This window comes from Halichoeres trimaculatus, unplaced genomic scaffold (genome assembly GCF_033239565.1).
Source record: "Halichoeres trimaculatus isolate MK-OKI-2021-1 unplaced genomic scaffold, fHalTri1.1 fHalTri1_scaffold_17, whole genome shotgun sequence".
Lineage (NCBI taxonomy): Eukaryota > Metazoa > Chordata > Actinopteri > Labriformes > Labridae > Halichoeres > Halichoeres trimaculatus.
Window position 1 is genome coordinate 1,278,199 of NW_027437195.1, and position 26,718 is coordinate 1,304,916.

Below are 26,718 nucleotides of genomic sequence, written 5' to 3' on the forward strand. Positions count from 1 at the left end.
CAAGCCTATGTACAATACGATGTGTAAACAGCGATACATGTTTTGATGCCGACGCCAAGACAGCCGCCGGGCCGTCCTTGTGTGAGGAGGCCTGAGTTTGGTTTCTGTGTCTGTGATCAGATATCTGCATGAAGAGCAGAGGTGTGGTCTTTCCTTTGGTACAGATGAGAGATGAAGCTTTAAACTCCTCTTCTTTGCATTTAGAGCAGACCTGGACAAATGACCACATCAGGCCACATCGGCCCTTTGGCAACCCTGTCTGACCCGTATGAAATGTATGTGGTGCACACAATACAACTGTGTTGCTTTGATTTAGAAAAGCATGATGTTTGCATCACTTCATAAGGATCATGGGCCCTGAAAAGCGAATGAAGTTCAATAAATTCACAAACAGATCCCCTATCAGTGGCTGTGATTCCACAACACTCTTCCTCAAAATCAAAGACACATTTCTGAGTGGATAAAATACAGTTAAGCCTTGCTGGTGTTTTATTACAACTAGAATTGTGCACAAATGAGTAAAATCTCCTCCTGTGAAATTCTGTTAGGAAGGGGGACTGTAAACGCCGGTAACCATGGATACCCAAACATTTGAAGAGCTGGTCTGTCATTTTGATGGGCATTCCTGTTGTTGCTAATGCTGTCGGTGGAGGAAGACAGAGAGCGTTTAAATACTGTAACGTCTGGAAGCTGCGATGCTGACAATGCTGATTGGTGAACAATCTATCTATTCACTGGTCACTGTCGGTCATGATCACACCAACTCAAAACAGGCAGGAAGAAAACACTGGATGAAAATCATCATCTCCAGTTCACCTACTCTTGTACTCACACACACACCTCGACCCCTCCCTCCTGCTGCTCTCTGACCCGCTCACAGCTTCCTGATGCCTTCACTGACGCTCAGAAACACCAGCATCTAAACACAGAACTAAAAGCAGAGCTGTTACAACAGAAACGCCACAGTCGGTTCATGTGGATGTGGACACGTTCAGGGACTTCTGGGTAGGATCCTAGTCGAGGAGTTGAGGGAGGTGTTTCTATTGCACTTTCGTGATAAACTTCAATATCTAAATTTCTGAAAAACCACCTCAGGAGAGTGTAAAAACTTCTTATCCAAACTTAAGAGGTTTTTAGAAATGTTGGTGTATCCTCTTCCAGTTTTAATTGCCATATTTAGGTTTTGCACAATTCTAGATGTAATGGAAACAAAGCTAATGATGATCACTTCCTCTGTAAAGCCACCTCAGAAACAGCTGGCTGAAGGCTGACAGGTGCAGGTGAGTGGACTCTGTCAGCAGTGAGTGGGCACAGGTGGCTCATCACCCAGAGGAACTTTCACAGCTTTAACTCCAGCAGATCATCCGGGCCCTCCCTCCTCTCACACTGGATGTGTATGTTTATGTCTCAGAGAGCTGATGAGGACTGTTCCAGTCTCTGTGACTGATGGTGTTTGTAGTCTCAGTTTAGTTGAGGAACTGTGGCTGGGTTTTTTATTCCTACATTGAGATTCAAAGCAAAGAGTGAGCATGTCGTTTGTCACCATGAAGGACGGAGCTCAGGAACTTCATCACATTCAGATGAGCTTTTTATTACAGCTCTGCTCTCATTCCTGGAGGAAAATGTTTCTTCATCTGCAGGAAATCACTCCTCCAGCCCTCCGTGCTGCTCTCTGTGGAGCTGTGCAGCACGCCATGCAGCACGCCGAGCGGCCCGCTGACAGCCCGCTGACGCTGAGTGTGGAGTTATACTGACTACACACAGACATAACATCCTTCAAAACTGACATTTACTGACTTCCTCCTAAAAAACCTGTGGATGACTGAGAGCTGCAGAGACTCAGGGGAGGAGACACACTTCATCATAGCGGCATGTATACTCAGAATATGACGGGAGAGGGATCACTGCACTGAACGCCTATGATTCAGAGACCACCAGGGCCTGGACTTCAGACCCTCCACTGAAACTGGTTTGCTATTCACTAAATGAGTAGATAGGAATGTGAAAAGTACCAACGCTGGGCTCAGTCACTCTAAAACCGATCAGCCAGTTGTGGGGCTAGTTTTGGTTTTTGGGGCAACTATTGCCAAAGTAGCACTGTACCAAGTCCCAAAATCTGCAGTTCTCTGAGTGTCCACTAGAGTCTGTCTTCAGCAGTGAGCCTGTCCCCATAAATAAGTGTATTTATGTGTGTGTAGAAACTTGATAACACTCTTCTTCATCCATGTTGTGTATTTGATAGGGCTGCACGACCAATTGTTAAGAGGTGGCGATCTCGATTCACACATGTATGTAATCTTTTTTCTGAACATTAACGATTCTGGAGTATGCTTTGTAAACACATGCTCCTCAAACACAGCACTGCCTTTTCCTTCAACCAATGGTAAAGCGTCTTTACAACATGTGAGCCTGCAGCTGCTGACTGCAGTTAACTGAGGAAAGGCTGAGTGCTGCTTTAGGTATCAAGAACTGGTTCTTGTTAAGAACTGATTAGAAATGGTTCAGTCCATCAACATTGTTTGCTTTTATGCATAACCATTCTCATTTTGAGTCTTTACATTACACCAGATTTGCAGAAGCTAACAGTTTCCAAAGAAAACTGATTCAGAATTTCCAGCTTGAAGTTTTACTGAAGAACTGAACACACAAAGAAATGAACATTACTCTCTCACACCAGATTCCTGTTCAACACATTCATCATGGTATACCTCTCCCAATAGACCAAAAACAATATTAAAAACATGCCACTAGCTAGGTGCTAACATAAATGGGAAATTGCATTAATATGCTAGCAGTTAGCATACATCGATAAAAGTTCGGTTTCAAGACAGTATTTTAAACTTTCATCACAAAAACATTTAAAAGTTACTTTCTGAAAACAACAGACATAAATGTCAAAATACTAACAGGTAAATGTTTCCAACAGATAGAGAAAAAAAAATCCAACTTTATTTGTTATACACTTTAAGAACAGACCATGTTGACCAAAGTGTTGTACAGAAAAAATTAAATTAAATTAAATTAAATTAAATTAAATACATAGCAGCTAACATGGGAAATAAAATAAAATAAATGATTTAAAAATAATTTAAAACATAAAACACAAAGAAAAGGCACAAAAAAGAACAATAAAATAAATAATGAAATAAGTAAAAAGATAAAATTGACAATTACTGTCTGTACTAATGGCTAACTTAACATAACTATGGCAAGGTTCCAAACAACTTAAAGCATTGCTTTTACCACTTGGAGACTCTAGATTGCCTACTACAGTCAATAACATAAACAAATACAAACAATACATCTTAATCACATGACATGTGGTTTTTACTTGTTTTTATGTATTTACATACAGCTCTATCCAGATCCAGTGACTTACTTCAGATTTGTTTACTGATAAACCCACAAAACATTATTGACACAGAAAAGCTGTAAAGCTACTTTTTATACAGAGAAAGCTCACAGGACGAGCTGGTAAAGGAATGGATGAAGACTATGAAATCTATAAAGGCATTGGTATCAATAAAGTCTTATCAGTACTTATAAGAATCACCATTTGAATGTTCTTTTTTCAGTTTACTTGAAGTTATTCAGCTTAACAAACACTTTTTTCACTTTGTTAAAAACATAGTGCCAGAGAATCTTGATGTCAATCCTAAGCCAACTAAATGTGATTCATATTTTTGCCAGAATCATGCAGCCCTAGCATTGAATGTGATGTTTGTTGACCTGTAAATAAAACCAGAGCTCATTGTGTCTGCCCACTCTCTGGTGATTGGTTGAACAGATCAAGAGTTTGTTGTTGGAGGAAGGTCCTCGTTGGTTCACCTCAGTGATTAGCCGGGGGCGCCTTTATGATGTAGCATGAAATTAGCTGTTTGCTGCCCTCGCTGTTCATTATCTGGAGGTCAGGCCCCCTGCTGTGCTCTTCATATGGACCACATAATTACAGAAACTTTAGTAATGTTTGAGAGTAATGATGCTGGCCAAACAAGCTCCAAGTTAAGCTTATTAAATATGCATTACTTAAGCATTTGATTTATGCCCTTACAATAAACCAATTAAAACACACAGAACACCCACAGCATGCATACACATCCACATTAAGGGAATGAGTTTTTGTCTTTAAGATAAAATCTGCCTCCATTAATCAGCCTCGAGTATCACAGTATCTTAACATGTAAAACACTGTTTAATCCAGTGGTAGCTAGTAAGGACAGTAAGTTGAGGGACTTTCAAGAATCTTGACCACTTGATGAAGAAAGGGACTCGGATGGCTTAAGTTGAAATAGTTTATCTTGTTCAATGGAGGGGAAGTGACAGACAGAACACATGGCTGCCCAGTGTAATGCAGAGTCCATTCTGACAGACAGGTTCGTGTGCCCAGTATCTATCTTTCCTGAGATTGGGATTGCTCTGTCTATCTATGAGCCAGTGGGTTCAGCTTAGCTTGGGAACTTAACGTATGAAACAGTGTTCAAGGAGACAGGAACGTGTGAATCGGGTCCAACTCAGACTGGAGACACACCGTTTCTGTGTCCAGATAACTTTAAGACCAAATACAAGTTTGAGACTATTTGACACACTCAAAAAAATCAACATGGGTGTTTGTTCAACCAACATAAGTAATACATGTAGCTTCTACTAGATTATTTCATGTTTAGTGGTTAAACATGATTAAATCATGTTGCTTAAGCATGATGTGTAAAATCGTTAAAACTACAAGATCACTTTATGTTAACTCAGCCTAATTGGTTTGAGTAGGAATCCTATCTGCAACACCTCTTCAGAGCAGGAGGTGGCAGTAATGTGCAATAGGCCCTATTCATCAGAGAGCAGAGCCAGAGGATAACCTGGATAATGTGGGCATCATTTTGAAAGGTGCAAGTTCCTGATGAGCTAACAATCCACTTGCTGTCACTGTGTTGTCTGGACATGGAGGCAGTTTACAGCCCAGAGTGACGCTCTGAGCTGAAGTCAGTGATAGTTTCACAGCAGCTCTCCTCCTTTTCAGCCTGAACTCCTTCATCGTGTATCTGCAGCTGCACTAAGATAAGAAAATGTTCTGTACCGTTTTGACTTGTTTATGTCTGACAAAGGTCAAACTCTTTCTATTTCGATCTGAGCTCAGTCTGTACTGTACACAGCAGCACTTGTCTTAGTATTCATAACACCAAAACACAGCGAGTGTGAGAGCTGTGGGTGAATAGAAAAGCATTCACAGAGAGAATGTGTCTGAAGATTAAATAACACCCTGAAATAACCGACCCACATATGCTTTTTGACCAAAGGTTCCAGGATCTTTTAGTTTCTGGGAATACTCAACAGGAACTAACTGGGTCCTGTGGCCCACTGTTGCCTGTGTTTATGTGTAGCACTGCAGTTAGCATATCCATCCTGTACTGGTTTTGATGAGGCTAATGCCCTGCAGAAGGATTTGTTGACCCCTAAGAGGAGATGAGCTTCAGAGACAAATCCGTTCCAGTGAGTCGGTTTCAAAGTCAGAGATGAAGCCGTGTCTCAGTGTCTCAGTTTACAGAGCGACCCTGGTCACCGAGGACTTTGATCCATCCTTCTCCAGCAGCTTCAGATCATCATTAAATCCTGACCTGATGAGGAGACCATGGACGTGGATATATTCCCAAAAGTTAGACCATGGTTCCTGGTGTGGAAGTGCATGTTGTTCCAGGAGAAAGCTCCTGAAACCTAGTTTCAGATTGTGGATGGATGTGGTACAATGAGTCCCCCCTGCAGGCCTCAGGAACAGGGTGAGGAGCTCAGAGTAGAGCTGTTCCTCCTTCGCATCCAGAGGAGCATGCTGCATCTATGCAGAGGACAAGAGTACTCCCTGTCCGGTCTGGGAGGCCCTGAGAATCTCCTTTAGGAGCTAAAAGACACAGCTGGATAGGATAAAGTTTGGATGGTCTCACTCAGCCCCTGCCACAGAGACCCTCCCTGGATGTGCAGAAGAAGAGATGAGAGGGGAACTTCATCTCACTTTTTAAAAACAGACACAGTTCTATGTTCCATCCAACAGCAGCAGAGAATCAGCTCCTCTTTCCTCTGAGAATAGAAGTCTACTTAACCCCTCAAACTCTCATAGACCCAACCTCTGCTTTCATAAAACCACCACCTGCTGAGAGAGCCAGCTTTTAAAGTGAGGGCTGGAGATGTGAGGACAAAAGAGCAGCCTGTGAGAATCAAAAATACAAAGCTGGAGGCACCAACCCACAGACGTCAGCTCCCTGACAGGCTGCCACGAAGCCTGCAGCCCCTTCCCCACACACACACACACACACACACACACACACACACACACACACACACACACACACACACACCTGCTCATTTTAACAGTGCTCAAATGTCAGCATATGCAAATGAGTCATAATTTACCTGTTCTCTCACCTTTCATCCTCTTTAAACACTCACACCTCTGAAACCACACGGCCCACGTTCCTGCACAGAAACCTGCAGACTGAGACCTACAGCTCTTCAAATGACTGACAGGCTGTGTGTGTGTGTGTGTGTGTGTGTGTTTGTGTGTGTGTGTGTGTGTGTGTGTGTGTGTGTGTGTGTGTGTGTGTGTGTGTGTGTAAAGAGTCAATAACTCAGCAGTGTGAAAATTAATTTGCCATCCAGCAGTCATGAGGTGTTGAAACAGAGCGCGTCTGGAGAGCCAATCAGTGTCACAGAAAGACAACTACTACACATAAACACCGGACACTTGACTGGTCCTGTGTGTGTGTGTGTGTGTGTGTGTGTGTGTGTGTGTGTGTGTGTGTGTGTGTGTGTGTGTGTGTGTGTGTGTGTGTGTGTGTGTGTGTGTGTGTGTGAAGGCTGCTTCTTGTGCTTCTTGTGCTTCTTGTTCCTGAAACCTTGGACAACACTGACATCAAGTGGCAGCTGGGAGGAACGTCTTCATGTGGATCAGAATCTGCAGAACTACAGACTTTGTCCACAGGGGGGCACCAGCATTCACAAACAGAGGAGCTCAGATATTTTTTGTTCCTGAGGCTGTGTGCTGAAATCTGGAGGACAAACTTTCTTCTTGTATGATTCCTGTTTGATTCTTTAGACTTTGTGTCTGAAATCTGTTTTCTGTCCTTTAGCAGATATGAGTTTATCTGGTTCAGGCTCCTCCTATTACACCACAGAGAAGGGGAGCTGAGACACGTGACATTAAGTCTCTTGCTTTCTCATAAATCCGGAGCACTCTATATCCATGCAGCTGCTCAATTTAAACTTAACTGGAAATCTTGAAATAAGTGAGATAGATAGATAGATAGATAGATAGATAGATAGATAGATAGATAGATAGATAGATAGATAGATAGATAGATAGATAGATAGATAGATGGGTCATCAGAGTGAGAGGAAAAAAGGTTCATCAAACTCAGCAGAAACAGTTAGTGTTGATGTGACACAGGTCTATATAAGCATGGTATTCTTGAACCAGGGCTGCACGGTGGTGCACCGGTTAGCGCTGCAGCCTCACAGCAAGAAGGTCACCGGTTCAAATCCCCACCTCAGCCGGTGGGTCTTTCTGTGTGGAGTTTGCATGTTCTCCCCGTGCATGCGTGGGTTCTCTCCGGGTACTCCGGCTTCCTCCCACAGTCCAAAAACATGCTTACCAGGTTAATTGGTCACACCAAATTGTCCCTAGGTGTGAGTGTGTGCGTGCATGGTTGTCTGTCTATGTGTCAGCCCTGCGATTGACTGGCGACCAGTCCAGGGTGTACCCCGCCTCTCGCCCAATGATTGCTGGGATAGGCTCCAGCCACCCGCGACCCTAAACAGGATAAGGTATAGAAAATGGATGGATGGATGGATTCTTGAACCAGCAGCATCTCTGGCTTTATTGATTACAACTGTTACCCTTTTATGTGACTTCCCCCGTGTAGTCACCATAATACTCCATGAGGCCGCGCGATTAGCTGCAGCTTGGATCATCCTGGCTGGAATAATGCCATGTCCACCTGTAGCGTGGTATTTAGGAAAATGCATGTATTTTTATATGTTTACGCCTGTCATCCACACGAAACTGCAGTTTTACGTTACAGAAAACGATGTTTTCTAAAAACTCAGGCCAAAGTGAAGATTTTGGGAAACTCTGGTCTCATGGTTTCGTGTAGAAGCCGGTAAACAGAGTTTTTGGTTCTTAAACATCACAGCTGAATAACGGGGGCTCATTCTGGTTGCCTGACTCGGGTTTTAGGTATGGATAACACTGCCCATCGTGGGTTTGTCATGCCTTGAGCCACACTCACCGGCGGATTTACCTGCTGCATGTGGACGAAAGTATTTTTAAAAACAAACGAGGGGGAGATACTCGTTTTTGAAAATACCTGGCGACCTGTGGACGTGGCCTAAGTTTCTCTAAAAATCAGCTGAGCCTTGTTAGTGGAACAAGTTGCATCAGAGATTAAAGTGGCCGCTTATTTAAGCCACGCTTAGCCCAGCCTTTTTCAGCCAGCTTTGTGGAATACACAAGAATTTAAGGGGGGGTATACAGGATTATTGCACATATGAGAAGGGGTATTTTTTCACAGTCAGAGTATTGGACAAATTCATGAGATTGCACAAATAAGCCTATAACACTACAGCTAGAGCCAAAACTGGAACCATAAGTGCTCTGTCAGCCTCCCTCTCCCAATCATCTGAGGTTTAGGACATTTTCATTTAGGCTTGATTACCCTGCACAAAAACAAAAACAGAAACAAAGACCTGAGGCCTATATCATGAAGCGCGGTCAGTTTATCCGCGGTAACTCACACCTATCCAGGATTGAGTAACCATAACAATGGCAACCAGGATAATTGATAGCACGACACAAGTTATCAACACGGTAACTCAACCCAGGATTGTCTCATCAAGAGCCGTGAACGTGCACGTAAAAGAGGAGGGCTCAGAGGCAGCTGACCAATCACAACCATGAGCGACTAAGAAAGCCCGGTACTTCACCGCTGAAGAGCAGTGGCTGATAATGCAGCAATACAAGGAGGAGAGAAGCAATAACTCAGTAAGGGGGAACATGGTAGCAGCGGCCAACCACAGACAAAATACATGGCAACGCATAGTGGACTGTGTAAATGTTACTCATCAGTGGCTCAGTATGATCGTGATCACACTTCTAAATCTCATAAAATAATAAATGCTACTGTGCAAATGACTTGTGTGTATTCCAATGATCATGTCATTCTCCCAGATGTAATCCTTCTGGAGTCAGAAGAACATGGAGCAGTTAAAAAACAAGAACATCATCACGTCTGATAAGTCTGTTTCAAGCAGTGGATATTGTTCTAAGACCACAAAGGAAGCTCAGCTCCCCCTAAAATGTTCCCAAAAAAAGTGGTGTGTGGTGTGTGTACATTTCATTAACAAAGTATGCACTAGAATTCCTTCATCTTTTGTTCAGAATCAGCTCCTATCACAGGTAACTGGCTCCACCTCCTTCTCATTCATCCTGGGAACGCTATGAATTCATCCCTAAGTTGCGTGAGGGCAGCAGCCACTTGATGCACAACGCAGCCGTAAACTTGCTCAGCCGCTCCTCATCCCCGACAGAGTACATTTAGCTGCTTGTGGCAAAGAATCGCAGGGCGATGCACAATGTCTGTAGGACAGTCAGTGCACCGCTCCTGCAGGCTGCACGGGCAATATACGGCTCTAATATTTCACAGAGGTAGAGTAGTGCGGGCCGTGAAAACAGATACCTCTCATGCAGCCAATCATCGCTTTGATCGAGTGGATCTGATCGATCTTTAAACACCCTTTCTCTTCGTAAAGCTCTTCTTACAACTTGTGCAACTTGGGTTTGGGAGAAAAGGGCAGGTCATTGTTTCTGAGAAGCCGATTGGTCAGTGGAAGGGGCTTTTGTATAGGATCTGATTCAGCCTCCAACTTATCCTGCTCCAGAGCAGGATAGCCGTTCACCATGGTGATCTACTCTGATAAAAAAGGAACCAACTTCGTGCTATCGGTAATCAAGAGTTAGCCCTGAAGTTATCTCACTAAGACACTAATCCTGCTTCGTGATATAGGCCTCAGCATGTTCAGATATGTGAGGTCAACTCAGAATCGAGCAGCTGACTTGCAAAGCGTACATCTCCAGTTTGCAGTGTGAAAAAATAAGAAAAAGATTTTCAGTTGGTCAAGTTCTGGGTTGTGTCTTTAGTGAAAGTAACACTGAGCAGTTTACACGGGCACAGCCCCACTCAGACCACCTGACTCTGGAAGAAAGACATCAAGTCTGCCCACACAGAAAGGACAGAAAGACAAACCTGCTGTTCTTAACCTGGAGAAATAAGTCTGTAAAGAACACGCTGGAAGGGTCAATGTTTGCCACACAGGAGGCTAATCACACTTAGACACATGTATGTTCTTACACACAGAGACTGGTTTGATTTGATTAAATGGTTGTTGCTTGTTTGACCTGGAAAATCTAAATTTGTTATTAGTTTTTCAGCTTATTTATTTATTTATTTATTCATGACATTTTCCTGGAGTACATAAAAATATGGGCCAAAATCGACCCATAACACAACAGATGTTACCTTAGTTAGTATTATCCAAAAGGAAAAAAAAAATTAAACAAATTAATTTTTGAGCTGTTCTTATACCTCTCAGTAGTAGTCAGGTAACATGGTATCCCATCATTTTTATAGTCATATGACTCTCTTGAGATACATTTTACAGTGTGTTTAGGTTGAGTTTGAGGGGTAAACTGACAACGAAAGGCCCAGAGGAACACTTCAAAAAGGTTTAAATGGAATTTTCTTAATGTATAATGAGCCTTAAAAGATAAACAAGAGATGAAAAACACACTGGATGACAGCTAAATGTTTATTTTACAGCTGGTTTGAGACACAGGTTAAACTGACCTGTTAACACAGTGGATGGGTAGTTAAAGCTAACACAGGAGCAGGGTTTTTAACAGTTTATCTACTGGTTTCAAAGACCCTCTGACTGATTAAGACAAAGACATGTTCAGGTCCAGTTTGCACTGAAAGTGAAACACCTCAGAAACATGTGATCCCAGGTATCACCTTTCTGGTCTTCTTCTCACCTGCTCACCTGGCTGTTCTGGGAAACAACTTGCTGCAAATAACACAAATGCCATCAACATGACAACACAAGCCGTTTCCTGTACCTGTGCAGACAGACATCATTTTTCTGCAGTGTCATGCTCACCTGTCCCCACCTGCAGGACCAGTTTGTCTGCATGCCACAAGGAGGCGCCTGGCTGAGTGTGAGGAAGCCCCGCCGTGTTTACAGGAACAGTCTGATGATAACCAGGTCAACACTTCTACCTGTTCAATGAGACACTTCATCAGCAGGTTCACCAGCTGTGGCACACCTCACCTTTAGGCCCCTGGGAGATCCAAGTGAACTGAGGGTGATCAAAGCAGAGTGATCCAGATCAAACCACCACCACGCTCATGTCACAGCAGGGTCCTTTAGTTATCTCTGAGGCCATGGTGTGCACAGACTTTTTACAGGGCAGAAAAGAAAAACACAACAGGCACATACAGAGCATCTTCTTCTCCTCAAGAGAGCAGTTTATCAAATTTTCACCAGCCAATATGGTTTCAGCTCCAAACTGGGTTCTTTAGCGTGTGTTCTGGCTCCAAAATGGACACGTTGGCTGTTTTTTCTTTTCTAAAGCCCCATTTCCACCAAGCCGTTCAGTCTGGTTCAGTTTGTCTTGGTACCGCACACATTTTGTGGTGTTTTCACTGATTGACAGACCTGTTTAACAGGAATCTCACAGGTTTGGGGTGAAAAGAAACATATTACTTTTTTTATTGGGGTGAGGAAGGTGTCAGATTTTATAAAATCAGTCATTAACATGGAAATACTCTCCCCTTGTATTATCCTGCAAATGTGATTCTCAGGTTTATTTTAAACATTTACATTTACACAGTTCAAGAGAAGCTTTGTTGGTGTTGGACCCACCTCCACCTGACCCAGAGTCAAAGTGACCTGCTGTGACCTGGCCTCTCAGTGATCAGATCAGGGTAGTTCGATTCCTGGAAACCTCCTCAAACGTTAGCAGCACGCTGATATCTGACAGCAATCACATCCACAGAGCTGGCACACACACCTGGCAGAACTGGAGCTTCCTGTTTTTCTTAGTCTCATTTCAAGTCCCCAAACTATGCAGCCCTGAGGCTCGAGGAGCAGGCAGATGATGGAAGAGAGGATAAAGCTCATTTACAGGAAGAATAGACACCTGAGAGATCAGATCACTTCAGTTTCTGAGGTGGAAAGTGTTTAATTCATACACCTCAAACACACCTGATCCCTTTTCTACTCTTTAACAACATGCTGCACTTCCTCCAGCTGAGGAAATACCTGTCCAACCTACCTGTTCCAGAGGGAGGGAGGCAGGGAGGGAACGCCCAGGTCTGAGAGACAGGCAGAGACAGCTGTCAGAGAGACAGGTTCAGAGCATGAGAGGAGACCAGGCCACACGATCCCTCTGGCTTTAAGGGTTTCAGCATGAGCGGAGCATACTATAAAGGTAAGACCAGTGTGTGTGAAGAGAGCGTGATACCCTGCAGTCAGCATCTCACTGTGGTACCACAGCATCAGAACAGCTCATGTTCCTGTTTTCACCCTGAACTGTTCTAAATGTAGAACCTCTACCGTCAAATGTTTCTGAGCTGTTAATCTCTCTACAATCAACCCAGGCCTCCTTTGTCTGGACCTGTCAGGTGACTGTGGCTCATGGTTGATTCTGATAAGACACATTTTACTTAAATAAGACTCAAACACTGGATTCAGTTTCTGAGTGATTCTGTAATCAGGGGTAGATTTCAAGTTCATGAAGTATACTTTTACTAAATATGAATTTTAAGCAATGACCAGTTTTTCAGTGGGTCATTTGGCTGATATTTCACTTTCATTTCAAACAGAAACTGAACAGGTTATATTATTTATATTGCAAAACAAGTTGTGTGTTTAAATTTGCAGTTTTTATGCTGTCAGATTTTACATACACCAATTTTCCTTTCAAAATTAGCACTTTAATACATGTTTGTGTTCATTATTTTCAGCATTATTTGTTCAAAATATTCATTGAAATATGACAAAGCAGTTGAAAAAAAATTGGAATAATAAATTGAGATAAAATAATTCCCTTTGTGTGTGTCTGATAATCTGTGTCAACTGTGTTATCCATTGAAGAAACCCTATAAATCAGCAATGGTTTGCTTCAAAGTCACATGACCCAAATTAGCATTTTGTTGGGAACCTTGATGAAAGTGTGTCATGTTTCAGCTCCTCTTCATCAACATTTCATCCGAATTATTTTCTGTACATGGGGCGCATTAACTGTTCATCAGCTGTGTTACCATCATTTTCTGCTCTTCTTACTATAGATGTTATAAAGAGCAAACTGTGAAGAATAGGAGCAGAAATATGAGCTGATGGAGGTCAGGTGGTGGCATGTTCAAGGTCTGCAGTTAGCACAAGAGCTAAAAGATGGAGGAAATGTCGGCTGTGTTTCCATGTGTTGTTAACCATGTTACTGTGATTTTTGAGCCATAATTCTTTTAAATTTAGTCTAAACTGTGATGTAAATGATGAGGAACATTTATAGGGAGTGTAGTCTGACAGAGGAATGTTGAATAACTCTAAATTCAGTATAATATGGATTTATGTTGAAAAAGTAGTCACAACTTTTGCCCATAACACTGTTGACATATCCATGCTCATTTTTTATTTCTCAAATATTCAAGAATTCATTAGAGCTTAAGCTTGACAACAAATGAATGCTGTACATTTCAGGTATATCATTTACAATCAAATAGAATATGAACCAAGCACAGATTGTTTTCACTTTTTTGTACCTGAAATGTAACCCTGAATTACAGAATCACTCATCTGCAGTGTCCTGAGTTTATGGTGTTTAAGAGACTCAGGAGAGACATCAGTGAGATGTTATCTTAAATTTGACTGTGCTGTGAGTAAGAAAATGATAACCACATCAAACTTTCTCTCCTTTAGTGTCAGTCACCAACATTTTAATGTAGAGCTATATTCTCAGACTGTCAGGAGGTAAACTTTACAGCCAGACACTGAGACTGTCAGGAGGAGAGCTCCATGCTGCTCTCAGACAGGAGGTCAGCAGTGTGAGCTCTTATTATTTATATATAATTATAATTTATCATTAAGACACTTCGGGTCTTTTGTTCTGCTTTAACGCTCCTCACACACTCTGAATCACAGCTTATTGTTCTCAGGTCACAAATAGCCGATAAATAGGTGGACGACCGCAGGGCGTAGAAAACAGGATGAACCAGATCAAACTAACACGCTGTCATTACTGACGGGTCTTCAGTCTTCTCTCTCTGTGCACAGCACGACCTTTAACCTCTCTGCTTTGACCCAGGTGGAGGTCAACAGCAGAGCTGGAGGACTTCTTCATACATTAGTTGAATCAAACCTTCTTAAAATAAGTCATCACCTGTGTCCTGGAGATGGATTCAAGTCCAGAACGTTTGTTGTTTTGATCAGTTTACTGACAGATTCAGGGGTTTCTAATCCGCACACGCTCAGTCTGAACATCCAGCTTTGGTATTTTAGCTCCAGTCGTCTCTAAACTTAAAGCTGTGGTTAATCTGTAGAAACTAACTCTGAGGAAGGATGTGTTTCTATTCATCCCTGACTCCTCGTGAACTCGTGAAGCAGGTCTGAGTGAGCGTGTGATGCTCTGCTGTGTCTCTGCTCTCAGTTTCTGCGTCTCATCTGGTTCCAGCTCCTCTTTTTATTTAGATTTCCTCCTTCTTAGACACATCTTTGTCTCTTCCTCTGACGCCTCGTCTTTCTGCTTCCTCCTGACTCTCTGAGCTTACATAACTTCAGCATGCCTTGTTGTTGAGCCTTTTCTTACCTGTTGTGTAACTAGAGAAATACATCAATCCACACAGGCTGTGGTGTCAGCCTGTTCCCGTCTGTGTCCAGACCTGATCCTTATCCCCAGATCATGGAGCTGTGCATGTGCAGGGGCTGGGTGATAGGATCATTCTGATGTTGTCACATGATGAATATATGATGAATGTGTGGGTCATGATTTTAGGACAGGACAGAGGGTGGAGCAGGAACCAGGGCGTACAGAAAAGAGAGGTCAAGACTGATCTTAGAATTAAGCACTGTGCATTAGACCTGTGCTTAGTTCAGCTCTCTGCACCGCCTTCACAAGTGTAATAAAACCAAGTAGCAACCTCAGATCTAAAATTATGAGACAGTGCTGACATGTTGAAATCTGCAGTTTCTCTAGCGCCCTCTTGAGGCTGACTCTGGAAGTTCCTGAAGACACAAACACACAAACCAAAAAAAAATGGTTTTCACAGCAGAACTAAACATATTTACAGTCTGGTACAGAAAATGTCTCCCTTCTGGATCACAAATTCCACTATCTGCACACACTGTATGCTTGTGCTAATTAGCTTAGCACAAGCTAATTGCGGTTATTTAACACATACCTGGTTAGCAGAAAGCTAACTTATATCGCTCTTTGTCCCGTGCTGCTCTCCCATTTCCTAAAAGCGGGTGAAACCAAGCTTCCCCCTGGTTTATGGAAAAGCTCTTTCTGTTTGGTGATTCGTTTCACTTTGGTTGAGTTTTTCTTCCTCCATGCTACGTCCACTATCCTAGCTGCTCTGATCATCTTCCTCCACTCGCTAATCAACACGCAAAGTCACTTGTGCACAGGGCCCGCTGTGACTGGCTGAGGTGATCACACTTGCTCTCCACACAGAAATGTCCAAATATAACTAAAACATCAACATCCAGGCAGAGGAGAGGGTTGAGGCAGACACAGACGCTGACACACATGTATAAAGGCCCATTGGAGATTGAGGAGGATTGTTCCTGTAAAAGTTGACTTTTTTTTTTTTTAGGAAAAAAGCCCTTCAGCTATTAGTGAAGAGACTCAGAGCCCTCCTCTCTATCAATATTGCCACATCAGACGATTTGTGTCAGAAATCTGTATCAGAAACAGATGGGTGACGTCATGGAGACTATGTTTATTTTACAGCCTTTGAATACAACACAGAAAGCAGGATTTGAGCTGGCCATGGAGACCATTGCTGCACCGCAGAGATTAACAATCAATAAAGACTCAAAGATCTGAAGCAGGGGTTCCCTCAGTGGAGTCATGACATGTCTTTGTAATCAAAACCAATTTAAAATACATCTTTCACCAATTAGTGCAAAAAACATAGAAAAGGGATTAAACTTGATATGAAAGCATCCTTTTTAGGAAAGTGTTGTGTGACCATAGGTTCACTCATTGTGTATACATCAGCTACATCAGGTACCTCAGAGTAATGCAGTGGGTTTTGATTCATGTATTGGTGTTATTGGGTTTCCCTGCTGTTTCTGGCTTGAGTGTGGTAGTTACTCATTGTGTATGGTTGAGTATGGAAGAGGATTAGGGCCTTTTCTTCTTCTTCTTCTTCTTTTTTAAATTTTTAGTTATATTTTTTCTGAGAAAAAAGTCAGAATTCTGACTTTAATTGACAGAGAACTGTCCTGGTATCTAGTACAGCGCCATGTAGCAAGTAGTATAAAGGCTTTAAAATGTGTGTGTCTTTATTACTTTTAACTTTGAAGGTAATTTGCTAACAGTAGCCAGCCTGAGCAAGAAGACTTGATTTGTGTTTAAAGTTGAGAGCTTCAGATCAATCATACTTTAAAGAAAGTTTAATCATATGTATAAACCTCTCACTATATGTTTGTTCTTTTATGAAAGCATAATGTAAGAACAGGGCTACAAGAGATCTCCCTGAGAGCCCACTGATACAGAACTCTCTGACAAGAGATTCCTGTTCCATTCATTCAACATAGATCTGTACATCTAGATGGAGGTTTTATATCCTTTTTTGGTACATTAGGAGCTCTGATATAAAAATCCTAGCGCTATGCCAACTGGAAATTGTATTAATTTGCTAGCAGTGAGCATACATTGTTAAAACTTAGTTTTTCCAGCAGAATATCAACTTTCATCACTGAACACACAAACTAATGTACATAACTTTCTCACAAGAAATTCATTTTTAATCCATCCAACATGTCATAACTCTCTTACACCACACAGCAGTGGCGTGGAGAAAAGAGCAGTCATCCCGTTTTTAAAAGGACACTTATGTACGATCACACGTAATCTCCTTCAGGCTACACAAAAAACCATCAACTTAACCATTGACAAGAACCATACAGCAACAATGAAAATGAACAGTTCAATATTATCATACGATCAGTGTTGGGCAAGCTACTTGGAAAATGTAATAAGCTAAGCTACCAGCTACTCTGTGTTAAATCAAGTTTTAATACACTGAAGCTATGACCCACAGAAATGTAGCAAGCTATGCTATAGTAATATGGCCAAGACAGCTCCATACATTCAAGTTACTTTTTTTCTTCACACTGAACCGACTTAATTACCAATAAATTTCAGGGATTAATAACTCTAATAACTTAAATAACTCACAGTAAAACATAAAGACATATATATATATATATATATATATATATATATATATATATATATATATATATATATATATATATATAAAACCTGCACGCTCATATATCATTTTTTTTTTTTTTTCCATATAGACATAAAGCAAGCCATAACAATTACATAATTTGGGTATTCACATCACCCAAAGTTATTAAAAATTTGGCAAATTGTTTATCTTACTATCAGTGTCTACTAAAATCAAGTTTTATTAATTAAGTATTACATCTCTGTAAAATCATTCCATTCTCCCCGAAATTGCTTTATCCTCTACTACTTACAAACCAAATGAATTTCCCTTCTGGGATTAATAAAGTATTTTTTATCTTTATCTTTATCTTTACTTAACTCTGTTTTGGTCTTCAGTGTAAGATTAAGACAATTGATTGTTTATGCCATCCCAGCTTGGCTGTTAAAGGAAGTCTTTCCCTTGGTCGGATCTTCTTTACTAAGGATGATTAATGCGTCTTTACTGTCGGGCTACGTGCCCCAACTTTTTAAAGTTGCTGTTATTAAGCCTCTTCTTAAAAAGCCTACACTTGATTCAGGCTCTTTTGTCAACTACAGACCGATATCTAACCTCTCTTTCGTTTCTAAGATCTTGGAGAAAGTTGTTGCGAGTCAGCTCTGTGATTTTCTTCATAGCAACAGTCTTTTTGAGGTCTTTCAGTCTGGGTTCAGAGCTCACCACAGCACTGAGACTGCGCTGCTGAAAGTAACCAACGATCTACTTTTGGCTTCGGACAGTGGTCTTCTTTCTGTGCTTGTCTTGCTTGATCTTAGTGCCGCTTTCGACACTATTGATCATTGCATTCTTCTGCGGAGATTAGAAAGTCTTCTTGGTATCTCAGGAACCGCTTTAGCCTGGCTTCGATCGTATCTTTCGGATCAACATCAATTTGTTCATGTGAACAACGTCTCTTCTTAGCACACCAGGGTGCAATATGGAGTTCCTCAAGGTTCAGTGCTCGGACCGATTCTTTTCATCTTGTATATGCTTCCTCTCGGCACTATATTGAGGAAACACTCCATAAACTTTCACTGCTATGCAGATGACACTCAGCTTTACTTGTCAATGAAGCCTGAAGAAACCAACCGCTTATCTAAACTTGAAGCATGCCTCAAAGACGGAAGGTCCTGGATGAGCAGAAACTTCTTACTGCTGAACTCAGAGAAGACTGAAGTCATTGTTCTTGGACCTAAACATCTTAGAGAAGCTTTCTTGAACAACATTGCCACCTCGGATGACATCAGCTTGGCTTCCAGCACCACTGTCAGGAACCTGGGAGTTCTTTTGGATCAGGACCTGTCCTTTAACTCTCACATCCAACAGGTCTCAAGGACGGCATTTTTTCATCTTCGCAATATCAAGAGAATTAGACACATCTTGTCTCGGAGCGATGTCTAACATGAGTCTGGTTCTGTCCGAGGTTTCTGCCCGTTAAAGGGAAGTTTTTCCTTGCCATTGTAACTTGCTAAATGCTGCAAAGTCCTGTACTCATGGTGGATTAAGATAAGATAAGACTCCTTATCTTGTCTTGATGTTGGGTTTCTGCTAATAAAATTTTATTAACATTTACGGGTCTAGACCTGTAAATGTTTTTGTAAAGTGTCTTGAAATAACATTTGTTATGATTCGGCGCTATATAAATAAAGATTGATTGATTGATTGATATGCCATCACTTTTGTTTCCCTTCGTATTATCTTTTCAGCCATTTGTTTGTTAGTGTTAACAGTAATACTGAATACAGAATACAGATTTTTGTTTTACAGTTAGTTTGTTTTCACCCATACCTCTTCCCTCCTACATGTATCAATTTACTTATTTAATCCCCCACCTTACACACACTCAAACACTGCCACTACATCATCACGCTTAATTTGATTAATTTACTGCCACGCAAATTGTTGGCAGTTGAAAAGTAGCTTGTTTGTGTTGACATCTTATTCTGCAGTTGACATGTGGTGGTTAGCTTAACTGCTGGTTCTGCATATTTGGTAATCCCCTATATATGGGTTCTCAGATTTGTGTTTGAAGTCGTTAAAGTTGACAGAAACTTTGCCTTGGCACAGCAGACATCTGAACACATAACTTTTCCCTGTTTTTTTGCTGCAACTCTTGCGTTCGCTACCGCTTTACATGACCAAAAGATCAGCAAGGCTATTGAAATGTTCGTTGATTTTGTAAATAACGACGCTACGTCGTTACTGAACAATGTAGTTTAACTACTAATGATGCTATTAGAAGTGAGGTTACTGCCCAACACTGCATACGATAGCACCGCACTTAACGGTGATAGGAAGTTCACAGGCGACCTGATTTTTAACAGGATGTACATCAGGGCATAAGGGCAACTCTGAGATTGAAGTCAGAATTCTGACTTTAATCACAAAATTCTGACTTTAATTGAGAGTTCTGACTTTTTTCTCAAAAAAAAAAAAAAAAAAAAAAAAATTTGACTCTTTTATTTTTTGGCCCTAATCCTCTTCTGTAGTTTAGGTACACACGTAGCCGCGTCTTTTTTTTCAAAACAGATATCCCTCCTCATTTGTTTTTTCGTACACTTACATCCACATTCATTCATTCGTTCATTTTGTGAGCCGCTGTCCAGGGTCGTGGGTGGCTGGAGCCTATCCCAGCTGTCATTGGGCGAGAGGCAGGGTACACCCTGGACTGGTCGCCAGCCAATCACAGGGCTTTAGATCCACATGTAACTGGGCAAATCCTCCGATAAGTGTGGCTCGAGGCCCACCAAACCCATAAGTAGCAGTGTTTTTTTTCAGATATGCAGCACTCATCAGATTATACAGCACACAGAATTTACTAAATCCAAACAAACTTTAGGGAAGTGATGTCAGGGAGTCTAATCCTTGGAACAGATTGATTCACACAGGTTTTAAGTGTGTGTGCATCAGCATCACGTTGACCTTCTTAGTCTCTGGTCCCCGTCCTGATGGGGCTGCTCTCCACTTGATACACATTAACACAGAGAATCACTGCAGGTAGTCAGATGACACGCCGCCCAGCCCTGACAGAACCTTAAACCCTGTGTTTCTGTCCGACAGGGTTCGAAGCGGACTCGGACTGGGAGGAGAGGAGGATTGTTTTGGTGGGAAAAACTGGAGTGGGAAAGAGCGCTGCAGGAAACACCATCCTGGGAAGAGAGGCGTTTGAGTCGGAGCTGTCCCCATGCTCCCAGACGGCCGAGTGCCACAAGGCGAAAGGGTCTGTGGACGGACGAAGGGTCGCCGTCATCGACACCCCAGGCCTCTTTGACACCAACTTCACCCAGGAGGAGGTGCTGAGGAGGATCAAGATGTGCATCTCTCTGTCGGCCCCAGGGCCTCATGCCTTCTTAGTGGTCCTTCAGCTGGGCCGGTTCACACAGGAGGAGAAAGACACCATCAAGATGATCCAGATCACTTTCGGGGAAGAAGCCGCTCAATACACCATGGTGCTGTTCACACACGGAGACCAGCTCAGGAAGCAGACCATCGAGGGCTACGTGGCTGAGAGTCCTGACCTGAAGGCCCTGATCCGGACCTGCTACAACCGATACCACGTCTTCAACAACGAAATCAAAGACCCCGACCAAACTAGCCAGCTCCTGGACAAAATCGACAAGATGAGCATGGCCAACGGTGGAAGCTTCTACACCAACGAAATGTTCCTGAAAGCAGAGGAGGCTATCGAGAAGGAGAAGCTCCGTCTCCTCAAGGAGACAGAGGAGCAGAGGGAGAGGGAGCTGAACATGCTGAGGGCCAAGATGGGAGCGGGATCCAGGTACCAGAGGGAGGAGCGGATAGTGTACAAGAGATACGAGAGTCACGCCAGGACGCAGGCGGAGAGATCCAACGATTTTATCGCTGCCCCGGCCATCCTGTTATCCACCACCTGCGGTGCCGCCGTCGGGGGGATTATTGGCATCGCAGGGGGTCCCATCGGTATTGCGGTTGGAGTTGCAGCTGGAGCAGCGGTGGGAGCTGCAGTGGGGGCTTTATCAGTCAAAATCTCAGAGCGGTGTAATGTGCAATGACAGTCCTGAAGAGTTAATTCATACCATACAGTCCTGCTTTAACCTGTGATGAGTCCACGTCCTGACAGAGTGTGTTGAACTCTACCTGCCTCCCTGAGGACCTTCACTTCTACTGCTGCACCGCTGTCTGTGTGAGGAGCGTCCTGTATTATCAGGATGGATGTCTGTGAATCCACATGAGTTGTCAGAGCAGTGTGGGTTCAGTGACGGCGTGGGGGGGTTGGATCAGTGGGACTCAGAGTTGGATGATGTTCAGTTTGTGAAGTTTCTGTGAGGAATGTTTAAAACCTGCACGCTCATGTATTTAGTCTCTAACTCTTTGCACAAACATGTTCCTGTTAATATGAGTTTAATCATCACTCCATGATCAATGAAGTAATCTGCACTAAGGGATAATTAACTCATCCCTAATCCTCAGCTCATTTAAATATATATAAATATATATCTGTATATAATAAAATTATGAATGAACCAATCATGATGCAGTGTGACTGTTTATTGGTGCTGCTCAGAGGTGAACTCCTTTCATCAACAGGTCAACACTAGAATCAGAAACAGAAGTTCATGTGTCTCTGGAGGGTTGATTGAGTTATTGATTAAACATTCAGAAGTATGAAGATTCACAGCTTCTAAAAAACTGTTTTTCTCTCTCTGCTGTTTTATAAACTCTTATTTCAGCCTCAGCCTGAGACACTTTCTAAAACTGCTGTGGCTTTAGGGCTTACTGCTCCACACACCTCCCTCACTCTGTTAACCAGCCGTCTGGAGGCTTCTCAGGGGGCGGAGATTGGGCAGACATTGGTGTTAGAGGCCTCTCCAACATGTCATGATACAAATCTGGTGAAAATGTGGTGCTGTTTTTAGATCAGTTTACAGGCAAATTCATGGATTCCTACAACATACGAACATGTAGAGGTTTGGAAATCTGCACATACTCAGTGTAAACATCCAGCACTGTTACTAGGGTGACCATATTTTGATTTCCAAAAAAGAGGACAACGGCACTGGCCTCGAGGCACAAATTCAGACAGGCTTCTTATATTCTTAATATTTTCACTGCCCCGTGGCTACTCCCGTCTGTGGAAACACCACAGTACTGGATTTTTTTGAGTGCTTCATGAGTGACTTCAACAGAATGGGGGGCTATAACACCTAGGGATGGGTACCGAATCAGGTACTTCAAAAGGTACTGGCCGAATTCTGTCAAAAGTACCCAGTACCGATTCATGTAAAATCAAAAGGTACCACGTTTAGGTACCTGAACACATCCTTGTGACTGTGAGGAAGTGAAAGAATAGTCGATTTTCCATGATGGACATGAACACAGCATTGCAAGGGTATATACTGAAGGATATATATGTTAAATTGAAATATATATATATATATATATATATATATATATATATATATATATATATATATATATATATATATATATATATATATATATATATATATATATATAATATTGTTAAAGAAATTGATATTTTTTACCACATAACTACAAAAAAGTACCGAAAATTTGTACCGTTGAGTACCGGTACCGATTGCCAGGTACCAGGCATTAGTACCATATCGTTTCAAATGTGAAAGGTACCCATCCCTAATAACACCATTGACAATGGCTTCAGTCTTGGTGCGAACACTACTAAACTTTTTAGCAATGTCAGAGTCAGGAAATGTCTTTTTTTAGCAAGGCACTGGTGCAATCCATGGACCTGTAGCTGTTGTGGTGTTTTACAATATGAAATGCCATTACACCCTCCACTGCATTTACAGCAACCTCTGTTTGCCCAGGTCTAACAAAGAACTCAGTCAACTTTGCAGAAGAACTCTCACCTCGCACAGCTTTTTAATGTTTTTCAGTGTCCATGTGAGCTTTCAGATCTCCAGCACCTTTATTGGACACTGAGACATATGTGCCAGCTTTGCACATGGTTCACTCCGCCTCCCACTTGTCCCGATCGGGACGGTATGTCAGAAATTTTTTTTTTACAGTTCATCTGTGAAGCTGCACCTACGCTAAGGCATCTTCCGTGCAATACAGCTCCGCTGTCTAAACATCCCCGTCTTCTCCGCTCTCCGTCTATGTCTCTCTCTCTCTCTCTCTCTCTCTCTCTCTCTCTCTCTCTCTCTCTCTCTCTCTCTCTCTCTCTCTCTCTCTCTCTCTCTCGCCTACTCTCTGATCCTCTCACTCTCTATGTGTGTGTGCACGCGCAGAGCAGACCTGCCCACAAGGCAGCCTCTCGGTAAGTGACGCGCATCATAGTATTGTTTGCAAGCGCCGGTCAATTTACGGACCCACGTAATGGTCCTATGAAAATCAGTGAACACCGGACATTTTCGTGAATTTATTAAACCCGCCCGGACACCCCGGACAGGACGTAAAAAGTGGACATGTCCGGGCAAAAGAGGACGCTTGGTCACCCTACACTGTTACTATATATCCATGTTTATGATAGGGGGAAGCAGATACACACCCTTTAAAGAACAAAAAAACAACTCATGTCAGTCCAAAGATGTCATGTATGAAATAAAAGTTCATAAAGTCACCAGAGACCAGTCTGAGGTGTTTCCTCAGCCATCTGTCAAATTTGAGAATATGAACACACCAAGCTGCAACTTAACTATTTCTCTGACTTAAAGCTGCTTGATGTGCGTCAAAAACTTTAAAGTATTAAAAGAATCAGAAAAATGTAAAATCCAAACAAAGTGAGAAGGACAGAAGAGAGGAGAGGAGAGGAGAGGAGAGGAGAGGAGAGGAGAGGAGAGGAGAGCACCTTCGGGAGGAAAGAGTTAATCCTGAGGATTTCAGATTTCAGAGCACGATACATGAAAGGTGAGGGAGGATTACTGCTGTCAGAGATGGGATGAGGCCCTCTGTGGGGTGAGTTGGGCTCTTTTACAAAGTGAACTTTGATCAGCAAAGATGGGAACCACTCTATGAGAAGCAGCATGAAGAGAGCGTGCCACTCAGACCTTCCTGTGTTTCATCCACAGGGACCAAGAAGCAGCGGCAGAGCGACGCTCTGAGGATCATTCTGCTGGGGAAGACCGGAGCAGGAAAGAGCGCCACAGGAAACACCATCCTGGGCAGAGAGGCCTTTCAGTCCGAACTCTCCTCGTCCTCCTGGACCTTTCAATGCAAGAGAGCTGACGGGGAGGTGGGAGGTCGAAAGGTGGCTGTCATCGACACTCCAGGTCTGTTTGACACTAACTTTGATGAAGAGGAGCTGTTGAAGAGGATCCAGCCGTGCATGTCTCTGTCTGCTCCGGGGCCTCACGCCTTCCTGGTGGTTCTCCAGCTGGGCCGGTTCACTAAAGAGGAGCGCGACACCATCAAGATGATCCAGACCTATTTTGGCGAGGCTGCAGCGAAATACTCTCTGGTGTTGTTCACGCATGGAGACAAACTGAAGAAACAAACGATTGAAACCTTCATCTCTAAGAGCCAGGAGCTCAGAGGAATCATTGAGCTCTGCTACGACAGATACCACGTCTTTAACAACCGGGTCAGTGACCAAGAGCAGATCCATCAGCTGCTGGATAAAATCGACAAGATGATCCTGGAGAACGAGGGAGGATTCTACACACCCAAGATGTTCAAAAACGCCAAGAAGGCATCAAAGAAGGAGAAGAAGAGGGTTTTAAAGGAGCAGCGGGACGAGGAGCAGAGGAACAGGAACACTCTGAGGACTGAAGTGGCCAGAGAGATGGGTCTGACAGAGGAGGCACACACACACAGGAAGTGTGTCCTGCAGTGAAGACAGCACACAGGTCTCCCTGGATCCACCACCACTTCAAGCACTCAGTGAGGTTTAAATAGAACGTTCTGTGTTTCCTAATGTACTTTGTGTTTGATTGAGCCTGGGTATCTGACTGTTAGCTCACAGTGCTGTGTGTCAGTCAATGTAAATAAAAACAGTCTCTGTCACTCTGTCTCCTTCTTGTTCTGTGGTTACTCCCTGATGATACAGGTTCATGTTTTAAACAGTCTGGACTGAATCAGGGCCAATCTGTGGGACTGTCTGTAACCATGGATACCAGAGGCTGAGCACACACCAACAAACAGTAGACAGCTCTCCTGAACAGGTTAAGTGTTCTGTCCTGATTTAACTGTCTTAACCTGAGCAATTCTGAATCATTTCAAGGCAAACACTCAAACTGATGATGGAAACATCCTGAAGCACACACAACCAAAACCTGTTCACACAAACAACAGTGACGCCCAGTGGCAGAGGGTGTCATTGCACCCCAGAGAAGATTGCCATAAGTATTTAAGAAAGCTCAGTAACTGTAGTAACACTTCATCAGGGTTTTTAAACTCTTCTTGTGCTTTTAAAGAGTTTATATCAACCAAATTCACAGCTGTACAATAACCACACCATGGATACCCTGTTCTTCTGCTCACAGTTCATCAGATAAAACATTTTAGATCATTACTTCCACAAACACTTTTTCATCCCCAGAAAGCAAAGATCACCAGCCCCCAGATGTACTCTAAGGTGAATATCTGACATAAACTCAAACAAATCCTTGCTTGAAATAATAAGATATGCTTTTAAACCTGTATCTTTCATCGTTAAGATTATGCATTTTGTCAGTGTTAGTTAACAGATTGGATATTTGCTGCCATAAGTGAAAGTGGACATGCAGTCATATGTTTTACTCATTGTGTTAGTTTTTCTTTAAGTTTAAATGATGTTTTGTAATTTTTTCTAGAGATCAGCTGATCTGTAAATTCTCTTTTAAATGGAACATAAAGAACAACAACAACAACAACAACAACAACGATAATAATAATAAAAAAATAAATAAAATAATAATAATAATAATAAATAAATAAATAATAATAATAATAATAATAAATTCTGGTTTTTACACTGGCATTGCATTCACCCGGAAATAGAAAAGAATCCGCCTTTTTTTTTTTTTTTTTTTTTTACAAGATACAATCTAATAGATACAGAGAAATCAAAAATAAATATAATTCCTGTTTTTACGAGATACTATCTAACAAAGTGCTCTCATAAAAACTGGAGGATTTCCTTTTTATTTATTATTTTCAGGTGAATGCAATATGCCACCGTAGATTCTTGTCTCAGGGTAATAATAAAAATTAAAAATCTTGGACCTTATCATCATTACTA

General features: G+C 42.3%; 1 protein-coding gene across 1 annotated transcript; it reads left to right on the forward strand.

Moving 5' to 3' along the window:
• The first annotated feature begins 1,529 nt into the window (after positions 1 to 1,529).
• LOC141806714 (GTPase IMAP family member 8-like) lies at positions 1,530 to 25,332 on the forward strand. The gene is made up of 3 exons (XM_074692354.1): positions 1,530 to 1,737; positions 20,598 to 21,554; positions 24,569 to 25,332. The coding sequence occupies exons 1-3, from the start codon at positions 1,530 to 1,532 to the stop codon at positions 25,330 to 25,332; spliced, it is 1,929 nt and encodes a 642-aa protein (XP_074548455.1).
• The last annotated feature ends 1,386 nt before the right edge of the window (positions 25,333 to 26,718 follow it).